At 52.6% G+C, this 18,452-nt stretch overlaps 1 protein-coding gene across 2 annotated transcripts in view; it reads left to right on the top strand.

The window, feature by feature from the left end:
- Tbc1d9b (TBC1 domain family member 9B) overlaps positions 1-17,719 on the top strand; it is a 38,543-nt gene extending 20,824 nt beyond the window's left edge. The window contains exons 8-22 of one of the 2 annotated variants that reach the window (XM_075992788.1): positions 425-586; positions 1,034-1,184; positions 1,740-1,954; positions 4,425-4,542; positions 5,682-5,967; positions 6,631-6,760; positions 6,876-6,974; positions 7,895-7,963; positions 9,553-9,793; positions 10,148-10,213; positions 11,783-11,854; positions 12,075-12,125; positions 14,966-15,025; positions 15,519-15,625; positions 16,418-17,719. In XM_075992788.1, coding sequence (XP_075848903.1) covers positions 425-586; positions 1,034-1,184; positions 1,740-1,954; positions 4,425-4,542; positions 5,682-5,967; positions 6,631-6,760; positions 6,876-6,974; positions 7,895-7,963; positions 9,553-9,793; positions 10,148-10,213; positions 11,783-11,854; positions 12,075-12,125; positions 14,966-15,025; positions 15,519-15,625; positions 16,418-17,104 — 2,514 coding nt within the window. In that variant the 3' untranslated portion in view covers positions 17,105-17,719. The remainder of the gene's footprint in view (positions 1-424; positions 587-1,033; positions 1,185-1,739; positions 1,955-4,424; positions 4,543-5,681; positions 5,968-6,630; positions 6,761-6,875; positions 6,975-7,894; positions 7,964-9,552; positions 9,794-10,147; positions 10,214-11,782; positions 11,855-12,074; positions 12,126-14,965; positions 15,026-15,518; positions 15,626-16,417) is intronic. The other variant, XM_075992789.1, reaches the window with a different exon arrangement.
- Positions 17,720-18,452: the final 733 nt, after the last annotated feature.

The raw sequence follows: 18,452 nt of genomic DNA, 5'->3' as shown, positions 1-18,452 counted from the left end.
TTCTGTTTCTGAAAGAACCCCTCAGGGCTCGTGTGATGGCTCGGTAGGTAAAGCACTTGCTGCTAAGCCTAGTGATGTGAGTTCAATCCTTGGAGTCCACACGGTGGAAGGAGAGAACTGACTCCCACAGGTTGTCCTCTGGCCTGCACACACAAAAAATGTGGAGCTGGCCTCCTACATGATTAATGTCACAGGATGCAAGTTCCAAGAGGAAGAACCAGTTGCCTGTGACAGGCCCCAGCTGGCTAGTGTGGGTGGCTTTGGCTTCAGCCTTCCAGAGAGGAAATGTGGACTGTGCCCTGTGTGTAGCCTTCTCTTGGTACCACTGACCCTCGGAGGCATCTTTGCTCAGCTTTTTGTGTGGGTGTGCACATCAGAGGCCCCTGGGCAGCTCAGTTAGGCATTTCTCTCTTGTATTTTCTAGTCTCTCCCAGCTCCTCGTGAGGCACCAGAACCACCCACCAACCCATCCTCTCCCCTCAGCAGCCCTCCGAGTTTCAATACACAAGAGGTTCCTACTGCTTCCCAGGGCCTGCTCAAAGTATTCCAAAAAAACTCACCCATGGAGGACCTTGGCGCCAAAGGGGTAAGCCTTGAGCACCGGTGCTTCTTGAGCAACTTATGCCTGAATTGAGACCTCAGGAGGAAGGCTGGAGCCACCTCTAGGCTAGGCCTTTGTGGCCAGCACTATCCCTCATGACTTACCAGGCTGGGCGTACCCTCTTGGTCTACACTGGACAGTGTCAGGTGTACCCAAGACTTGGGGACAGACACTCTACCTGCCCTGTGTTGGGGGGTGCTTTTCCCCAGGAACCTTGGGCCTCTAACAGGAACGGCCCTCTGCTGCTGATGAACTGGGAGGGGGAGGCAAGCTGAGTCCTCATACCTTCTTTTGCCATCATGACTCTGAAGTCTGAGCTTGTAGCAGCTCTCCACACAGCAGGCAGCTAGCCTTGCTGAGATGTGGAAGACCTGCCACCAGTGCCTCAGCACCGAGACTCTCTTCAGCTCCACCCTCACGTCCCTCTCTCAGGCCAAGGAGAAGATGAAGGAAGAATCATGGAGCATCCACTTCTTTGAGTACGGGCGTGGCATGTGCATGTACCGAACAGCCAAGACCCGGGAGCTGGTCCTGAAGGGCATCCCCGAGAGCCTCCGCGGGGAGCTTTGGCTCCTCTTCTCTGGTGAGTGCTTCCAGCCTTGACTCAGCCACTCTTAGCCCACAGAGCTTTCTGTGTATGACTGGGTGAGCTTGTCCTGAACTTGCGTGAGGCCTTCGGTTCATCCCTGGCATCAAAGGGAGACTTGTGTCAGGCCAGTTCCTCTGGTCCCTGAGCCAGCCTCCTGAAGTCAGCCAGACAGAAGGGCGCTGCTAGCTCTCAGAGAATTGAAAGTAAGGACCTCAGCGACATAAGGGCTCAAGCCCAGAGCAGCAGGTGCCAGCGCAGGTGCTGTCAGTGGGTGACTGCACAGTTGAAGGCAGGAAGGTCCCCTGACAGGCCGTTTCCCTTGGGACAAACTCTGACAGCATTCATACCTTTGGCCACTTGGACGTTTTAGAAGCCAGGCCATTTGAGTTTCTTAGAGCTGTCTCCAGGGAAACTTGCCCTCACACCCTGCAGCTGATCTCAAAGTTCTCTCTCTCCCGTGGGGCATTTGTGTCTCCAGTCAGCCCTGTCACTGTTGGCCAAGAACTAGGAGAAAGAAAAGAAAGACAGCTGCCACCCGTGTCTCCCCAGGGGCCTGGAATGAGATGGTGACCCATCCTGGCTACTACGCTGAGCTAGTGGAGAAGTCCATGGGGAAATACAGCCTGGCTACTGAGGAGATCGAGCGAGACCTCCACCGCTCCATGCCCGAGCACCCTGCTTTCCAGAATGAGCTTGGAATTGCTGCGCTTCGGCGAGTGCTGACTGCCTATGCGTTCCGAAACCCTACTATTGGCTACTGCCAGGTAATGGGGCTTAGCGGGGGACCCCGGGGATAATATCTCCCACCATGGCCTCCCAGGGGCAAGTGCTGGTGGTCTGAGCCTGTGGTGACCCGACACACTCATGATCCTGTCCATACCCTGAGGAAGAACCTAACCCAGAAAAGCTGTAGCTTAGCCAGACATGATGGCCTGTGCCTATGATCCTCACTCGTGGGAGGATGATGTAAGGGGATTGCTGCAAGTTCAAAGTTACCCTGGGCCACAAAGCAAGACCTTGTCTCAAAAAACAAAGACCTAGTAGCTTATAATCTCAGCTCCTGAGAAATCAAGGCAGGAGGGTCAGGAATTCATGGTCGCCCTCAGCTATATGGGAAGCTTGAGGCCACCCTGAGCTAAGTGAGACACTGGTTTTTGCTTGCTTGCCAGCTTGTTTGAAAAGGGGTTGTAGAGATGGCTGGAGGTTAAGAGTGATGCTCTTCTTGAGGACCTGAGTTCCATTCCCAGTGCCCGCCTCAGGCAGCTCAAAATTGCCTGTGGCCCCAGTTCCAGAAGAGTGAACGGCTCTGGCCTGCGCAGGCTCTGTACTCGCAGGCACCCGCACATGGACACCCATACGCATTCTCTTTTAAAGAATAAAATGGCCCTGTGCCATACAGTAAGTTGTCCTCTCTGTGTTCTTTGCCCGAGACTGAGCAGAACTGTCTTTTCTGTCTGTATGGAACAGCGTACATAAAACAAAAGTTAGCATTTTAGCTCCTCTAAGGTGTATGTGGTTCAGCGGCAGTAAGTACATACACACTGTTAGGCGGCCGTTGACACCAAGCATTTCATCTCCCCACACTAAAACTGTCCTGTCAGACACTAACTTCTCACTCCCCCTTTCCCACTCTCCTTCTGCCTCAGAATCTGATTGTTCTGCACACCATGTGAGTTTCTGCACACCGCGTGAGTGTGATCATACTGAGTGAGAAAATCAGGACGTGCATGCTCCTGTGTAAGGTAGAGACAGTTTGTTGTAGATAAGAGGGAAAGCATAAGCAGAGGCATCTGGAAAGATCCAGACCAATCTGGTCCAGCAGAATAAACCTGGCCAGGAGAGGAGAGAGAGTGGGGGAGAGCGAGAGAGGAAGAGGAGAGACAGGGAACAGAGAGAGGACCAGGAGACTAAGATCAAATGGCTGTGGTTAATGCTGTGAGGATCAGAGGCTGGGGGAAGAAAGTAAAGCCGGCCCCCTGGGAGGGAGAGGTTTAGGGTAGGGGGCGGGGTGAAAAGTGCTGGGAGGAGCCACAGGCACTGAGTGAGAGTTATCCCCGGGTTTCTTTGAGACCTCACACACAGCATTTATCCTTTGCATCTGGCATTTCACCTACTGACCCTAAGAGCCATTATCACATTGCAGTGTGAATCAGAATCTTCTTCCTTTTTAAGGCTGGCTAATCCTCTTTTCCTCCCTCCCTCCCTCCCTCCCTCCCTCCCTCCCTCCCTCCCTCCCTCCCTCCCTTTCTCCCTTCCTCATTCGGTTTTTTGAACCGAACTTGTTATATAGCCCAGGAACTCGTTACATAGTATAGGAACTCGTTATGTAGCCCAGGCTGGCCTCCAACTCAAGAGATCCTCCTGCCTCTGCCTCCCGAGTGCTGTGGTTAAAGACGTGTCCCACCACTGCCAGCTTCTTTCCATCTCTTAGTGGACGCTTGAGTTCCTTGTAACACTGTACATGAAGCTGCTGTGAACTTCAGTGTATGAGTGCTTGTTCCATTCTCTGCCTTCCGGTCATTGGCTGTGAGCCCAGATTGCTGGATGGGGTTCTGTGTTCACGTTCTGAGGAGCTTCCATGTTTAGCACTGATGTCATTACAGTCAGTGGTTCACTGGGGTCCAGTTCCCCTCTCACACTTGCTGGCTTTACAGACACGGGTGTGCTGTCTCGCTGACATTTTGATTTACATTTCTGTTGGCTTTTGTCTTTGAATCTATGGACTTTTGCTAAACTGGTCAGATGGCTTTCTGTTGGCCTTTGCTTGTGTCTGGATTTTAAGGACACCGGTTTCCTAAAACTCAGTTGCTGTAAGCCCCTTGTTCTGCATGATGCTACCAACTCATGGAGGCCAGGAGGTAGGCCTGAAATAACTCTTAAAATAAGTTGCCCTCTTCAGAGCTTCTCCTTGTTACCAGCTAATGTTTTATGTGCTCTTCTCCCCACGACAGGGTTCTGGCCACACACCCCACACCTCAGCTTGACCCAGCCCTCTCAGAAGTGTTAGCTGATGTCACTGCCTGTTTTCCTAATGCCTTCTGACCCACTTTGATGGAGCTGGCTGGCTGTTTCTGTCTCATTGATTTCTTGCAAATTGGCCTGTTGGCAAATTTCCCAGGGCTGGTCAGGGACTGTTTGTTATTGCTGGGTTCTGGATCTTCCTGAAGGGGCAGACCACTTTGCTCTGTGGCCAGCAGAGTGAAACAGACACACCCCACTGTCTCTACCTGGCAGGCAATGAACATCGTGACCTCGGTGCTCCTGCTCTATGGCAGTGAGGAGGAAGCCTTCTGGCTCCTGGTGGCCCTGTGCGAGCGCATGCTGCCCGACTACTACAACACCAGGGTAGTGGGTGAGTGTCCCCAGGGTTCCCTTGCCTGAGCCTCCACCTCTTCAAGAGCACCACATAGGTGTGGCTACCCCTCCCCTGGTAATCTGTCCCCTAAAGTTCCCACTGGTTCTTCCCTACACCTCAAAGCCATCATGCAGGTTCCCACCTTACAGACTAGAAACTGAGAAAGGTCATGCCAGAAAGAAGAGAAGCAAGCGCAGAGTCCTGGCCCTCTGCCTCCAGGCCCCAGCTCCCACCTAGACTTAATGGGGTTTCCCAGGATGGCCAGGGTGAGACTCAGAGGACAGCACATGTCCAGTGGGTTCTCAAAGTCCACCTGGAGCCCAGAGCTCCACCCAGCTTTCCCATCAGAACTAGAGTGTCCCAGTAGGCACTCACATCCAGTAAAACCTGTGTCCTTAAAACAACATAAGCTCACTGATCTATTTCAGCATACTCTTGGCTGTCCTCTGTTGTTTGGTGTCTAGGGTCCCCAGTGGGGTCCTTTAGCTTTGCATATAGTCACATCATCAGGAGGTAGACAGAACCCCTGCTTGCTTCTGTTATTTCTAGGGGTAAAATCAGCATTTCACGACAGTTGGCCTGCTGTGCCCGTCGGTTCTGTGTCTGTGCATTCAGCCAAGCACTGACCAGAAATGCACAGAAAAAACTCCATCTATACTGAACACACCCAGATCCATCCCTTCTTCTCCTTCCCTAGACAAAACAGTGGTATAGGTGTTCGTAGTATTACACTGTAGTAGGTGTTAGGAATCATCCAGAAGTAAATTATAGCAGTCAGGAGGGTGTGCGTATATTCTGAGAAGCTACTGTGCATCCCTGCCCTAAGCACCGGGGAATGCTGGTGTCTGAGAGAATGCTAGAAACAACTGCATGGGTGTCAAGGGACCACTGCATACTGGAACAAGTACTTCCTTTCACACCGTGGTTTGGAAGCTATAGAAAGAATGATTACAAAGCTGCTTTTCTGTTCTCCACATATGCACACCCCTCTGGCCCTCACTGTAAGCAGAGTTGGCAGGGTCGAGGTTGGACAGGAACCAGGTAATGTTCCTGTACCCCAGGCCCTGAGATTCTACGGGGGTTCTGCTCAAGCTGCTGGAGCTGTGCTCATATTCAGCCCCCTGTTCCTTCCTCAGGAGCTCTCGTAGACCAAGGCATCTTTGAAGAGCTCACAAGAGACATCCTGCCCCGGCTGTCAGAGAAGATGCAGGAGCTGGGCGTGATCTCCAGCATCTCGCTGTCCTGGTTCTTGACCCTCTTCCTCAGCGTCATGCCCTTTGAGAGTGCCGTGGTCATTGTTGACTGCTTTTTCTATGAGGGCATCAAGGTGATCTTGCAGGTGGCCCTGGCTGTGCTGGACGCCAACATGGATCAGCTCCTGGACTGCAGTGACGAGGGCGAGGCCATGACCGTGCTGGGCAGGTGACCGTGCTGGGTGCTACTCCGGCTTCCAGGGAGCTGGCAGCGGAGCTCCTCCCCTCCCTAGCCTTCAGTCAACATCCTGTGCTATGCTCCAAGTACCAGACTAGGTCGAGAGATGAGCCAGGGGCAGGAGACAACTGTCCTAGTGGACAAGGTGCTGCCAAGATGGTGAGAGCTGGGAGCAAACAGAAGAGGCCAGTGGGCCTGAGTATCCTGGGCTGCAGGCTGCCACTCAGCTCTGTGGTCATGGGGAATTGACCCAGAGTGCAGATCTAGTGGTGACACCCATGTGGAGGTCAGGAGACAGTGCACATCAAGGCCTCCAACCAGAGCAAGACCCTGTCCCTGGAAAAACTGTGCACTGTATGGTTCTTCCTGGCCGGACCCTGATGACTCACAAGAGAGGGAGCACATTGTCCCCAAACTAGGTAGGCTCTGGAACCCACGGGCCACTAGAAGACAGCCTGATATACGCGGGGTTAGTGCTCAGGCGTGAGTGGGCAGCAAGGTATCTTCTCTGCTACCCTGATGGGAGCTTCCGGCCCAATAGATGCCCCAACAGACACACCAGCACCTTCCTGCAGGATTCCCAGGCCTGAGTTCTGCCCCAGCGCTTGGCTGTGGCTGATGGGGGCCTATACTGTTGTCTGTTGATCTTTGCAGATACCTAGACAATGTGGTCAACAGGCAGAGCATTTCTCCACCTATCCCACACCTTCACGCTTTGCTGACCAGTGGAGATGACCCTCCTGCAGAAGTGGACATCTTTGACCTCCTGAAAGTGTCCTATGAGGTCAGCTTCCAGCAGGGTTAGCCTGGCCAAGCTGTTCCCCAGGGCCTTTGGTTTGGGGTTTGGCTGGGACTTCACCTTGTGCCTTTGGTCTCACTGATTCTCCTTTGGCCTGTAGAAGTTCAGCAGCCTAAGGGCTGAAGACATTGAACAGATGCGGTTTAAACAGAGGCTGAAGGTGATCCAGTCCTTGGAAGACACAGCCAAGAGAAGTGTGGTATGGTCACTGGCGAAGGCAGTGGTAACTTGTGGCAATGGGCTACAGGGCCGGCCTGAGTGAATGACTTCTCCCAGACCCCTCTCCAGCCCCACCCCTCCCTGAGCAGGGTGCAGGGTTCAGTTTGTGCCCTATCCCTGCCCTGCCTTGGTACCTGTGTAATGGCCAGGATGCAGTGGGGGCCTGAAATCCACAGTGTGGGTACTACTTGTGGAGGTAGGGAGAGGCCATGGTCACTTAGTGGGAATTGTCCCTGGCACTGCACGCTGAGACCACGGCCATGGTTTAAGTCCTCCCAGACTGGTTTTGCTGTAAGCTTTGCCTCTGTCTTGGACAGTGACCCTCCACTTTTCTGCCCATGCTGTACGACCCTGCTCTGAGGCTTTGGTCCTTCTCCCTGCAGGGGTGTACCATCCCTGCCACTCCATGCTCTGTGTAACCTGTTCTTGATCTCTGTCCACGTGGAGTCAGGGACCTCTTACCTTACCTCCATATTCCCACCCCTCCCTTCAGGGTTATGGGGCATGCTCACAAGCAACAGACATGACCCATCCTGACTAACTGAAGTAAAAAAGACCTGATTGACAAGTTATAGGACTCTTCTGGGTAGCTGGAGCTCAGTGGCTGTCTGTCACCCTGCGTCCCTCAGTGGTCCTTCAGGAGAGAATGAGCCCTTCTAATGCTGACCCCAGGACAGGTCCAGGGAGTGGGAGCTGAGTGGCAGGTGGTGGCAGAGGGTGAGCACAGAAGGGATCCTCTCCAGTGTGGACCCTCCTTCATGTGCTTGGCCACTGGTGACAGACAGAGGACAGATCACACTCTTTGCCCATCCACATGAGAACTCCCAGAGCAAGCATCTTGTTTGTACGGCGGCAGGAACTTGGGGCCCTCCAATACCGCCATTTCATCTTTCCTTCTAGGTCCGAGCCATACCAGGGGATATTGGCTTCTCCATTGAAGAGCTGGAGGATCTTTACATGGTGTTTAAGGTGACAGCCAATCACAAGGGCGGGTAGAGTTCCCATCTCATCTGCTAAGGACGTCCTCAGCACAGCAGCCCCTAGCCGGGAAATCCGTTGTCCTTAGTCACAGTTACTGTAGACGGTTATAGCAGAACAGATGTGTAGCATGCACACTCAGGTGTCGCTCCTCTGGGGCCATCCGCCGTGTGTGTTGAGACAGTCTCTCACTGGCCAAGAGCTCACCTGCTAGGCTGGCTGGCCAGTGAACCCCAGGGCTCCTCCTGCTCCTCACAGTAAGTGCACGCTACTCCAAGTGCACACTACCACATGCAGCTTTGGTTTGGGTTTGTTTTCTTTGTTTTCAAAACAGGGTTTCTCTGTCTATCCCTGGCTGTCCTGGAACTCTGTAGACCAGGCTGGCTTCAAACTCAGAAATCTGCCTGCCTTTGCTTCCTGAGTGCTGGGATTAATGGAGTTATTACATTTAATTATTTATTATGTGTATGTATGTGCATGTGTATGGCACATGCCTAGAGGTCAGAAGACAGCTTGGGAGAGTGGGTGTGTTCCAGGGATCAAACTCAAGACATTCCATTTGGCGGCAAGCACCTTGAGCCACACACCCAGCATTTTTGTGCTGGTTCTAGGGACCAAAGTTAGGTTCTCATGTCTGTATAGCTAGCAGGTTAGTAACTGAGCTCCAATAGAGCACTCTTCAATAGCAAAAACATTCAAACCAACTCACATAGAAGACAGAATGCATCCACCATTTAACTGAAAAGTTACGCAGCTTCAGGCATAGCTGGGTCAAGGTGCTGAGCCCGCCGTGCCGCTGCTCCGTCTCTCGTAACGTCTGGTTGCTTTTCCTGTAGAGTGGCAGACAGGACTGTTCTGAGCAGCTCCGGGGTCACGCCTTCAGTGACTCCAGTGGAAACAGAATCTTATTTTCGAGTAGTTTTAACAAGAGACACGGTCAGTCCTTAGGATGATTCAGCCTAGGTGCTGTGGCTAAGGGATAGTTTGGGCTGCCAGACCAGCGCTGGTGGGTGATTACAAACAAGGCAGCCTTGTAATCCCCGCCCTCGGATGAGTCAGTTGAGTTTCTGCACCCAAAACTCAGGTTCACTACAAAGAGTGGGAAGGACACTGGGGGAAAGGTGAGGGCAGAAGTTCACACCGCCCTCTGGTTGTTTGGGGTTTTGGTTTTTGTGGTTGTTGGTTGTTTGGTTGGTGACTAAGTAGTTAAGTGTTTTATTGAGCTGGGTTTTCTCTGTGTTGCCCAGGCTTACTTCAAACTGAACTTGGAGGTCAAGTGATCCTCCTGCCTCAGTTTCCTGAGTGCTGAGACTATGGGTATATATTGCCAGTTCCTGTGGTCCTTTCCAGCTCCGTGGGGTTCAGTTCCCAAGGTGGCCTACACTGTCAGAACAGTGGGCTCCGTGTGCCGTGTCTGGCTCTTCTGCTGTGTACTAACGTGAAGGGGTCCTGTGAGCTGAGTGTCTGCCCAGTTTGCATCAATTCTAAGGCTGCAGATGTGGACAGATCAGGAGGGGCACCCTGGTGACCCTGAGAGCCAGGGCCCCAAAAACCATCTCACCAGACGGTATCCCCTGCAGGCCAAGCACCTGGCAAGCCAGTATTGGGGTGGTAGCCGCTCAGCCGCCATCCACCGGGACCCCAGCCTGCCCTACCTGGAGCAGTACCGGATCGATGCCAGCCAGTTTCGGGAGCTCTTTGCCAGCCTGACACCCTGGGCCTGTGGCTCTCACACGCCTGTGCTGGCAGGTCGCATGTTCCGCCTCCTGGACCAAAACAAGGACTCACTGATCAACTTCAAGGAGTTTGTGACAGGGATGAGTGAGTGTCTCACCCATCTTTCAGACACCAGCCAGTGTGTCTGTCCCTCCTTTGGCCAGCAGAGGGCAGCCTTGAGGCCTTGCCTTAAAGCTCAGCAGTTTCTTCTACTGTCCCTCTCCATCAGTCTGGGGCTATGGCCCCAAAGAAGGCTAAGCTTTTCCATAGGGTCCAAGGGAAGCAGGAGGCCCAGGGCTCGCTTGAGCCCTCCTAGAGACCTGGCTAGGGAGGACCCAGGCTGTCCCAGACTGTGGAGTCTCCACTAAAACCCACAGGAAGGGTATGGGGACACAGCCTGACAAGTGTCCCTGGAGCCTTCTTGCCAAACATGCCCCCCTCCCTGGTCTTAATCTACAGGTGGAATGTACCATGGAGACCTCACAGAGAAGCTCAAAGCACTGTACAAGCTGCACCTGCCCCCAGGTGAGTGCCTTCAGCTTCCTGCTGTGAGCCTCTCTGGGCCCCTTTTCTGTCCACTGAACTACCAACAAATCTCTGGAATGAGTGTAGCCAGGAGCATGAGCTAGGTGGAAGGGAGGTGCTGGGACCCAGCATGAGTGAGGGTCTGGGACTGAGGTCCACCATGGCTGGTGGTCTGAGCAGAGGCCGAGAATGGGGAAAGGGCATGCGGGGAGATTCCAGGAGGGCTCCTGGAAACAGCACTCAATCCATCAGGCAGGGCAACTGTGATGGAGGTGCCAGTGTAACTGGGCCCTAAGCTCTTTGTTCTTCGAGTAACTGTTACCCAAAGGTTCCTGTTTATCCCCAGACAGCCTGGGATACTGCCAAGGCCACCTGCAGATCCTGTCACGAGGCCTCATGACAAGGGCCCACTTCCGGCATCTCAGTGGTGCTGGGGCTGTCCTTAGGATGGAATGTGTTCTGTGGGTGTCCGGTCGAAGCTAAGTTGGGGGGAGGGGGCTCACAGAAGCTGACCAGCACATGGTCCCAGCAACCTTTATGTGCGGCCAGAGTGACCATGGGGAGAGCAACTAGGAAGGAGCTTTCCCTGGGCAGGAACCAGATCCAAAAGATGAAACGATGGCCCAGGGTACCCTGCTGCCGCTGGGGGAAACACCCCAGATTGCCAGTTCTCTTGTCTAGGAGCCCCCCTGAGCAGTTCACACACAGTATCTCCTTCAGAATTGGCCTGTGTGAGTGTCAGATGGCAGGGCTTCACTCACCACTCGCGCTGCATACCCCAGCCTCTCACTGTGCGCGCTGGGGCCCAGTTCTCCTACGAGGCTAGCTCGTAGCTGGTCAGAAAGACCTGGGCAGCATCAGAGAACTGGGGCCGCCCCCACCACCTGAGCTACCTTAGCCTGCTTCATCCGGGTACTGGGATGCTCGAGTCCTACCACCCTTCTGTGCTTTGTCCTGTTAATCCTTCCCTGCCCAAACCTGGCCCTTCCATACCACAGGAATGGTAAGGTTACATGTACAGACAGCCTTGGGGATCTGCAACCTCAGGTTCCCGTCAGCCAGTACCAACAAACGCAGTATAAAGTAAAATGTCCCAGTGAGATCTGCTGAGTCAGGTCATCCTGTCGGGGGGGGGGGGGGGGGCTGCTGGGTGTATGGATTATAGTCATACCCAGCACATATACTGCATTGCCAAACACAGTATCAGTGCTGGGGATGCAGCTCAACTATAGCACAAGAGCTTAACATATGGGATAACCTCGGGTTCAATCCCCAGCACCGCCCCCCAAAAAAACCCACACTGTCAAAATCAAACTAGTAAGCCAAGCACATCTGTGATCCCAGATCAGCAGGCTGCCACAAGAGGGTTGAGAATTAGAGGCCTGCCTGTACCACGGACTGAGGCTCTGTCGCAAAAACAAGAAGAATGTGACCACCTATTAAAATGTCAGGTGTTACAATAGAAGGTGTCCAGCCTGATGGGACATGAGCGGGGGAGGTGATCTTTTCTGCTTTGATGAGAAATCAGCCTCTTGACCCATCCTCACGTGTCCTTCTCTTGGAACACAGCTCTGATCCCGGAGGAGGCGGAGTCAGCCCTGGAGGCCACCCATTATTTCACAGAGGATAGTTCCTCAGAAGGTGAGTCACTGCTGAGACACCTAGCACAGCCAGCCCTACATCTGCAGCCCCCACTGCAGGGAGCCAGCAGTCCACTGTGGGCTCAGGGAGCATGCCTCCCTGGGATGCTCCCTGGGAGGGCCCTGTAGGTGTTCTCACCCATTGTTTCTCTTGCATCTCTGTCTCCCTGGACCTGGGCCTCTCCCTCTGCCCTCTGCGCATCCTCTGCTGTTCCTTCCAGCATCTCCTCTGGCCTCAGATCTGGATCTTTTCCTGCCCTGGGAGGCACAAGGTCAGTCCCTGGAGGGCAGGGGCGACCCCTTTGCCTCCGGGCTTTGTCTTCTTTTACTCAGAAGCCTGGAAGCTTCCATGCCTCAGAGACTCTTTGGAAACTTCATCCTGTGGGGATAAATCCTGAGAACAAGCTGCTTCTGGTGGGGGCAATCTCGTGATGGTTAATGATGAGGGTGCATGCACATATGCATGCTAGACATGGAGCAAGCCCAGGGCATCGCCTCTACACCCACATGCAAAACCTCATGTTCATAGGAAAGGGATGCAGAATGTGAGACGGGTACAGGATGGGAGAGCGGAGGCCAGAGGGAGAGTTAGACACTCGACACTCGCCTTGGAAGCAAATTCAGGGTTCACAGGGTTTTCTTATTACAGAAAATACATGTTGAGTGCCTGTTAGGACTCAGCCTCAGCCTTTGCTGCATGTAAAAGTCATTGAGAATATCTGACAAAGTGAAAGACCATCTGGGCCCTGCCTGGGATTTGGCCATGGTCATGTGTAATACAAAACTGACCATGAGGGCTGGGGGTGTAGCTCAGTGTTTGAGCACTTGGTTGACAGGTGAGATTCTGGGTTCCATTGTGTGCTGCTGGGAATGGAACCCGGGGTGTAACGGAGCATGCCCCTGACCCTAATACTCTAGCTAGAGGCCAAGGTGGCAGGAGAAACTGGAGCTCAAGATCACCCTAGCTGCATGGTGAGCTTGAACAATTAAATGGTCTTGCCTGGCAGTGGTAACACAAGCCTTTAATCCCAGCACTCGAGAGGCAGAGGCTGGCAGATCTCTCTGTGAGTTCAAGGACAGCTTGATCTACAGAATAAGTTCCAGACAGTCAGGGCCACAAAGAGAAACCCTGTCTCGAAAGCCCCCCCCAAAAAAAAACATTAACAGCAACAAAAAGAATGTATTTAATTAATTTTAAGAATAAGGTCTGGGGATGTAGCTCAAGGGTAGAACTCTTGCCTAGGTTACAGATAGCCCCAAATTCCGTTCCAAGTGATTAAAAAGAAATAGGTAAACTATGTTAAAAACAAGTCATTTCCCCAGTATCCACCCAGGTGGGTGATATGCATTAAGGAAGTGACACTATAGGGAAAATAAGAACGGCGTGTCCCAAGTTACCACTGTCCTATAGACAGTGTTGAAAACTTACTTGAATTTGAACATGACCTAATTTCAAGATCATAACTTAGAGTGGCTGAAGAGATGCTCAGTGGTTAAGGACACTGGCTGCTCTTCCAGAGGACCTGAGTTTGATTCTCAGCAGCCACATGGCAGCTCAGAACCATCTGTAACTCCAGTTCCAGTGGCTCTCATGCCCTCTTCTGGCTCCATGAGCACAAGGCATGCGCATGTCATACGGGTTTTTCTGTTATTTGTTTTTCGAGACAGGGTTTCTCTGTGTGACAGGTAAGCCTGTCCTGGAACGTGCTCTGTAGACCAGGCTGGCCTTGAACTCAACAGAGATACCCTCTGCCTCTGCCTCTGAAGTGCTGGGATTAAAGGCAAATACCACCACCACCTGGCAAATAAATTTCTTAATGTTTTAAAAAAAATGAATACAGCTGGGCGGTGGTGGCGCACGCCTTTAATCCCAGCACTTGGGAGGCAGAGGCAGGCGGATCTCTGTGAGTTCGAGACCAGCCTGGTCTACAGAGCTAGTTCCAGGACAGGTTCCAAAGCCACAGAGAAACCCTGTTTCGAGAAACCAAAAACAAAAAAATGAATACAAGTTATGCCAGGAGTAGTGGCATACCCTTTATCTTAGAGGCAGAGGCAAGCAGATCTCTGTGACTTTGAGGTCAGCTTGGTCTGTGTGGCAAGTTCACTGAATTCAGGGCTCCATCTTGAAACCTCGGTAAAAAAGGAAAGAAAATTCAAGTTAAAGAAGTCAGTGCATCTTCTGTTACACTCGGTCTGGGCAAACCAGGATGCCCTAAGCTTATCCTAGCTTCTCCTAGGAGAGGGCTTGGGGTACACAAACTGTCCTTGGGTCCCACATAGCCCTGAGGCAAGAGGGTTCCTGGAGATACCTGTCCTTCATTGCTCCTAACATGGTCCAGGAGGACAGTCCGGAACTGAGATCTGCCTGACGTCAACACTTGGGGTCCTCCAGCAGCCACGTTATCTCAGAGAAGTTCACCTTTTGGGGAACTTCAGGTTCATGTTCACACATGTACAGCACAGTGTGTGCCGGCTTCAGCAAATGTGGAACTTTATGAAATACTAGGCTAAGGGGCCAGCTCAGCAGGAAAGAGAACTTGCTGCTAATCAGCCCCTAGGGCCCATGATAGAAAGGAAGAACCAGTTCCCACAAGTTGTCCTCTGGCCTCTACGTCTGCACTGTGGCTTGTATACTCACACACAATAAGTTAATGTAAAGAACAAACAAAAATAGTAGCTGAACACAGGGTCCTGTACAGAATTCCTGTTGACGTGGCAGTCTTGGAAAGGAGGAATCGCTCCCTTGCTTTGACCTTTTGGCAGCAGAGTTCATTAGCTGCTGTCAAGCTTGTTCCACAGTGCATGTCATCATTCGCTGGGAAGCAGCGTGTTGAAAGGAGCCTTTGTGTGCGGTGCTGGGAACGGAGCCCAGGGCCTGCAGCTTGCTGAGCATAGATGCTGAGCTAAGTCTCCAGAAGTTGGCGTCCCTTAGCTGAAACCGAGTGAAGACATGACCAGCTCTCCCTGTGGCAGTGTTTAAGCCTGGGACCAGCCAAGCAGGAGGGCAGCATGGAGCCCTGTTGGGGCTGGTCTGCAGAACCACAGCTGCGACCTGTAAAGACCTCGTGGTCTGTAGTCAAAAGATGTTCTCTGTTCCTTTTCTGGCATGTAGAAGCACCAGCACAGGAGCAGCAGGAAGGAAGTGGAAATGAGGACGCCCAGGAAAGAAGAGGTACAGACCATTCTCCTGGCAATCCCTTGCTTGTCATATCCCTCCCCAGGCACTGCGGGGTGACAAAGGGCCAATGGCTCAGTACCTAGCTCGGCTCACCTACTGCTGTGGGGCATCTCTCTCCAGCCTTGGGGAGGACAGGTTTGAGGTCCTCATCAAGTAGGGCCAACCTACTTCCGCTAACTTAAGAGAGACCTGTGAGTATTTGGGGGTGTTTTAACCATTCCCTAAATGCCAGAGCATTTTGTAATAGGACCCAAGTAACCTGAGGTCAGAGAGCAGCCCACAGTCTGCTTTCTCTATTGGACAGATAGAGATTAATCTCTCTCTCTCTCTCTCTCTCTCTCTCTCTCTCTCTCTCTCTCTCTCTCTCTCTCCTTTTCTCCCTCTCTCCCTCTCTCCCTCTCTCCCTCTCTCCCTCTCCCTCTCCCTCCTTCTCCCTCTCTCCCTCCTTCTCCCTCTCCCTCTCCCTCTCCCTCCCCCCCCCTCGCAGAGGAGAAAGGCACCAGCCCTCCCGACTACCGACACTACCTTCGATTATGGGCTAAGGAGAAAGAGGCCCAGAAGGAAACCATTAAGGACCTTCCCAAGATGAACCAGGTAGACTCCTTTAGGATCTAAAGCACATGTTTCTAGAGAATTCTGTCTGCTTGGGGCTTGGATAGCTTCATGCTCCTTGTGCACCAGCAGTCTCCTGTGGGTGGGAATTCGCTTCCCTCTCTCTAGAGCCTCTTAGTCCTGATGGCCATTAGTGATGGTTCCAGATAGGTAAAAAGTGACTTTCTGGACAGGACGGTGTTTCCATGGTAACCACCTGCTTAGGTTGAATCAGTATCCATAAACCACAGAAGTACTGAGGAAAGTTAGTTTCCAGTAGGCAGGGACTCGACACACACCCTTGAGAAGAACACTCGGGCAGGCCCAGTCCAGCCCATGATGTTTTCACAGACACCCAACCCTGTGCCCTTTAGGGGAGGTCCTGCATTCCAAGCACTTTTACATACAGGCATTAAGAATGAACCCTTGCCTGGATGACGGTGACACACACCTCTAATCCCAGCACTCAGGTGGCAGAGATGGGCGGATCTCTGTGTGTTCAAGGCCAGCCTGGTCTACAAAATGATTTCCAGGACAGCTAGAGCTGTTAACACAGAGAAACCCTGTCTTGAAAAAAAAAAAGAAAAGGGGGAGGATGGGTGTGCTGTGAAGAAAGGCCTTGAAAGGACTGTGTGGCATTGGTGGAGCCCTCCCCTTTCCTAACCCAGGTAAGGCATGGATTTGTGCCATCAGAATCCCAGCACCAGGTAGAGTGGCCTGTATCTCCAGTTGGTTTAGAAGAGCACAGGTACCCATCTCTAACCACCTCTGTTTTCTTTCTGCCTTCTTCCGAAGGAGCAATTCATAGAGCTGTGTAAGACACTTTACAACATGTTTAGCGAAGACCCCATGGAGCAGGACTTGTATCACGCCATTGCCACCGTTGCCAGCCTTCTCCTCCGCATTGGCGAGGTGGGGAAGAAATTTTCGGCCCGGACAGCCAAGAAGCCCAGGGACGGTGCCCACAGTGGGGACCACAACAGTGCCACAGAGGAGGATGAGCCACCCAGAGCCAAGCCTCATCAGGACCCAACACAGGAATGCCATCCACCAGCAGCAGGGGACACTCATCTGGGGAAAGCTCTGCACGACAGTCATGTGATAGCAGAGGGTGGCAGTGGCGAGGGGCAGGGCTCTCCTTCCCTACTTTTGTCTGATGACGAAACCAAAGACGACATGTCCATGTCCTCCTACTCAGTCGTCAGCACAGGCTCCCTGCAGTGTGAGGACCTCACAGATGACACCGTGCTGGTGGGAGGGGAAGCCTGCAGCCCCACCGCCACCTCACGTATCGGGGGCACTGTGGACACGGACTGGTGTATTTCCTTCGAGCAGATCCTGGCCTCCATCCTAACAGAGTCCGTGCTGGTGAACTTCTTTGAGAAGAGGGTGGACATCAGACTCAAGATCAAGGACCAAAAGAAGGTGGAGAGGCAGTTCAGCACCTCCAGTGACCACGAGCCCCCTGGGGTCTCAGGCTGAGCTGTGGAACGGAAGCTGGTCTCTGTCTCCCCCCTTTATCCCTGTCTGTTTCCTCCTTGAAGACACACCTGCTCTTGAAGCAGGGTGTCACAGAAGCAAAGGTCAGGTCAATGCAGACTCAGTTGCCTTACAAGGATCCCCTGGGCCAGGGCACCTCCTTCCTCCCTGTGGCTGGGAGCCTGGAGAACCTGCCTTGAGCCTGCCGTTCCATAAGCGTTAGAGGCCTTTGGATCTGCCCCTGCCTGTTTCTTGCCCCTGCAAACCCATGCTATGCACACACTACACAAGTTGTTCCATTTATGGAAAGATCTACAGCCATGTGGCCTGGCTACCAGTTGTTACTTGGTCATGTGCTTGGGCTCCAAAAGTTGGAACTTCTAGGCACCCTCTGAAGTTGGTCAGCCTGAGCTGTGGTCTTGGCACTGAGGAACTCGGTGCCTGTTGTACTGGCAGAAGCCTTGCATTGTACTCCTAATTTATGAGGTTTCCATTCCTCCATGTCATTAACTTATGACATCCCTCAGGTCCTCCTCTAGTCCCTCGCCCTCATCTTAGTTGGCTAAAACTCACACTGTGCTCAATGCCTTAATAAATCCCTAAAAGAAAGAGAAAGAACGCTGTGTGCGGTGCCTTCGTGTGGCCCTGAACCACACCACCCCAGCCTTACTTCTCCCCAAGTAAGGTGTGTGGCCCGCAAGCATTTGGGCATTCAGGATACCTGGCTGCCTTAGAAAGTGGAGGAATTGCAAGACCCTCCATGGTGTATGGTAATGGTGGTCACAGGTCTTAGGCTCAGTGTCCAAAGGTGTGTGCAGTGTAATAGACGTATCCTCAGGCCTGGACCACTCCAAGTTGTCAGCCCTCGGATTCACAGCCACACATGGCCAAAGGGGAACCTGCTGGGTTGAGCCAGAGTAGGACTCAGCTATGAGGCACCCTGGCTCTGTTCCGGGAGCAGAAGCGGATCATAAGCATCCATTGCCCATAAGCTGCTCTCGCTTCTATAATAAATGAATCTTGGGGTTTTTAAAAGATGCGGTAGTGCCAGATGTGGTGGCACATCTGTAGTCCTGCACTTGAGAATGTGGCAAAACGATTGCTTCACTTGAGGCCAGCCTGGGCTACGTGTTGAGATCTGCCTCAAAGAGCCAAAATAAATAAGATGGCATTAGGTATTATTTACAATAATACCATAAAATTCAGTTAATCCCAACACCCATGTAAAAGCTGGGCATTGTTATGCCCACCTGTGCCCCAGTCCTGGTGCTCAGACAAATAGCCAGCTTCAGGTTCAGTAAAAGAGCCCCTGTCTCAAGGGAGTCATGCAGAATCATGAAGCAGGACCACC

This window comes from Microtus pennsylvanicus, chromosome 11 (genome assembly GCF_037038515.1).
Source record: "Microtus pennsylvanicus isolate mMicPen1 chromosome 11, mMicPen1.hap1, whole genome shotgun sequence".
NCBI classification, from domain to species: Eukaryota; Metazoa; Chordata; class Mammalia; order Rodentia; family Cricetidae; genus Microtus; species Microtus pennsylvanicus.
Note: the sequence above shows the minus strand (reverse complement) of the source record. Positions and strands in the feature narration are given on the sequence as shown.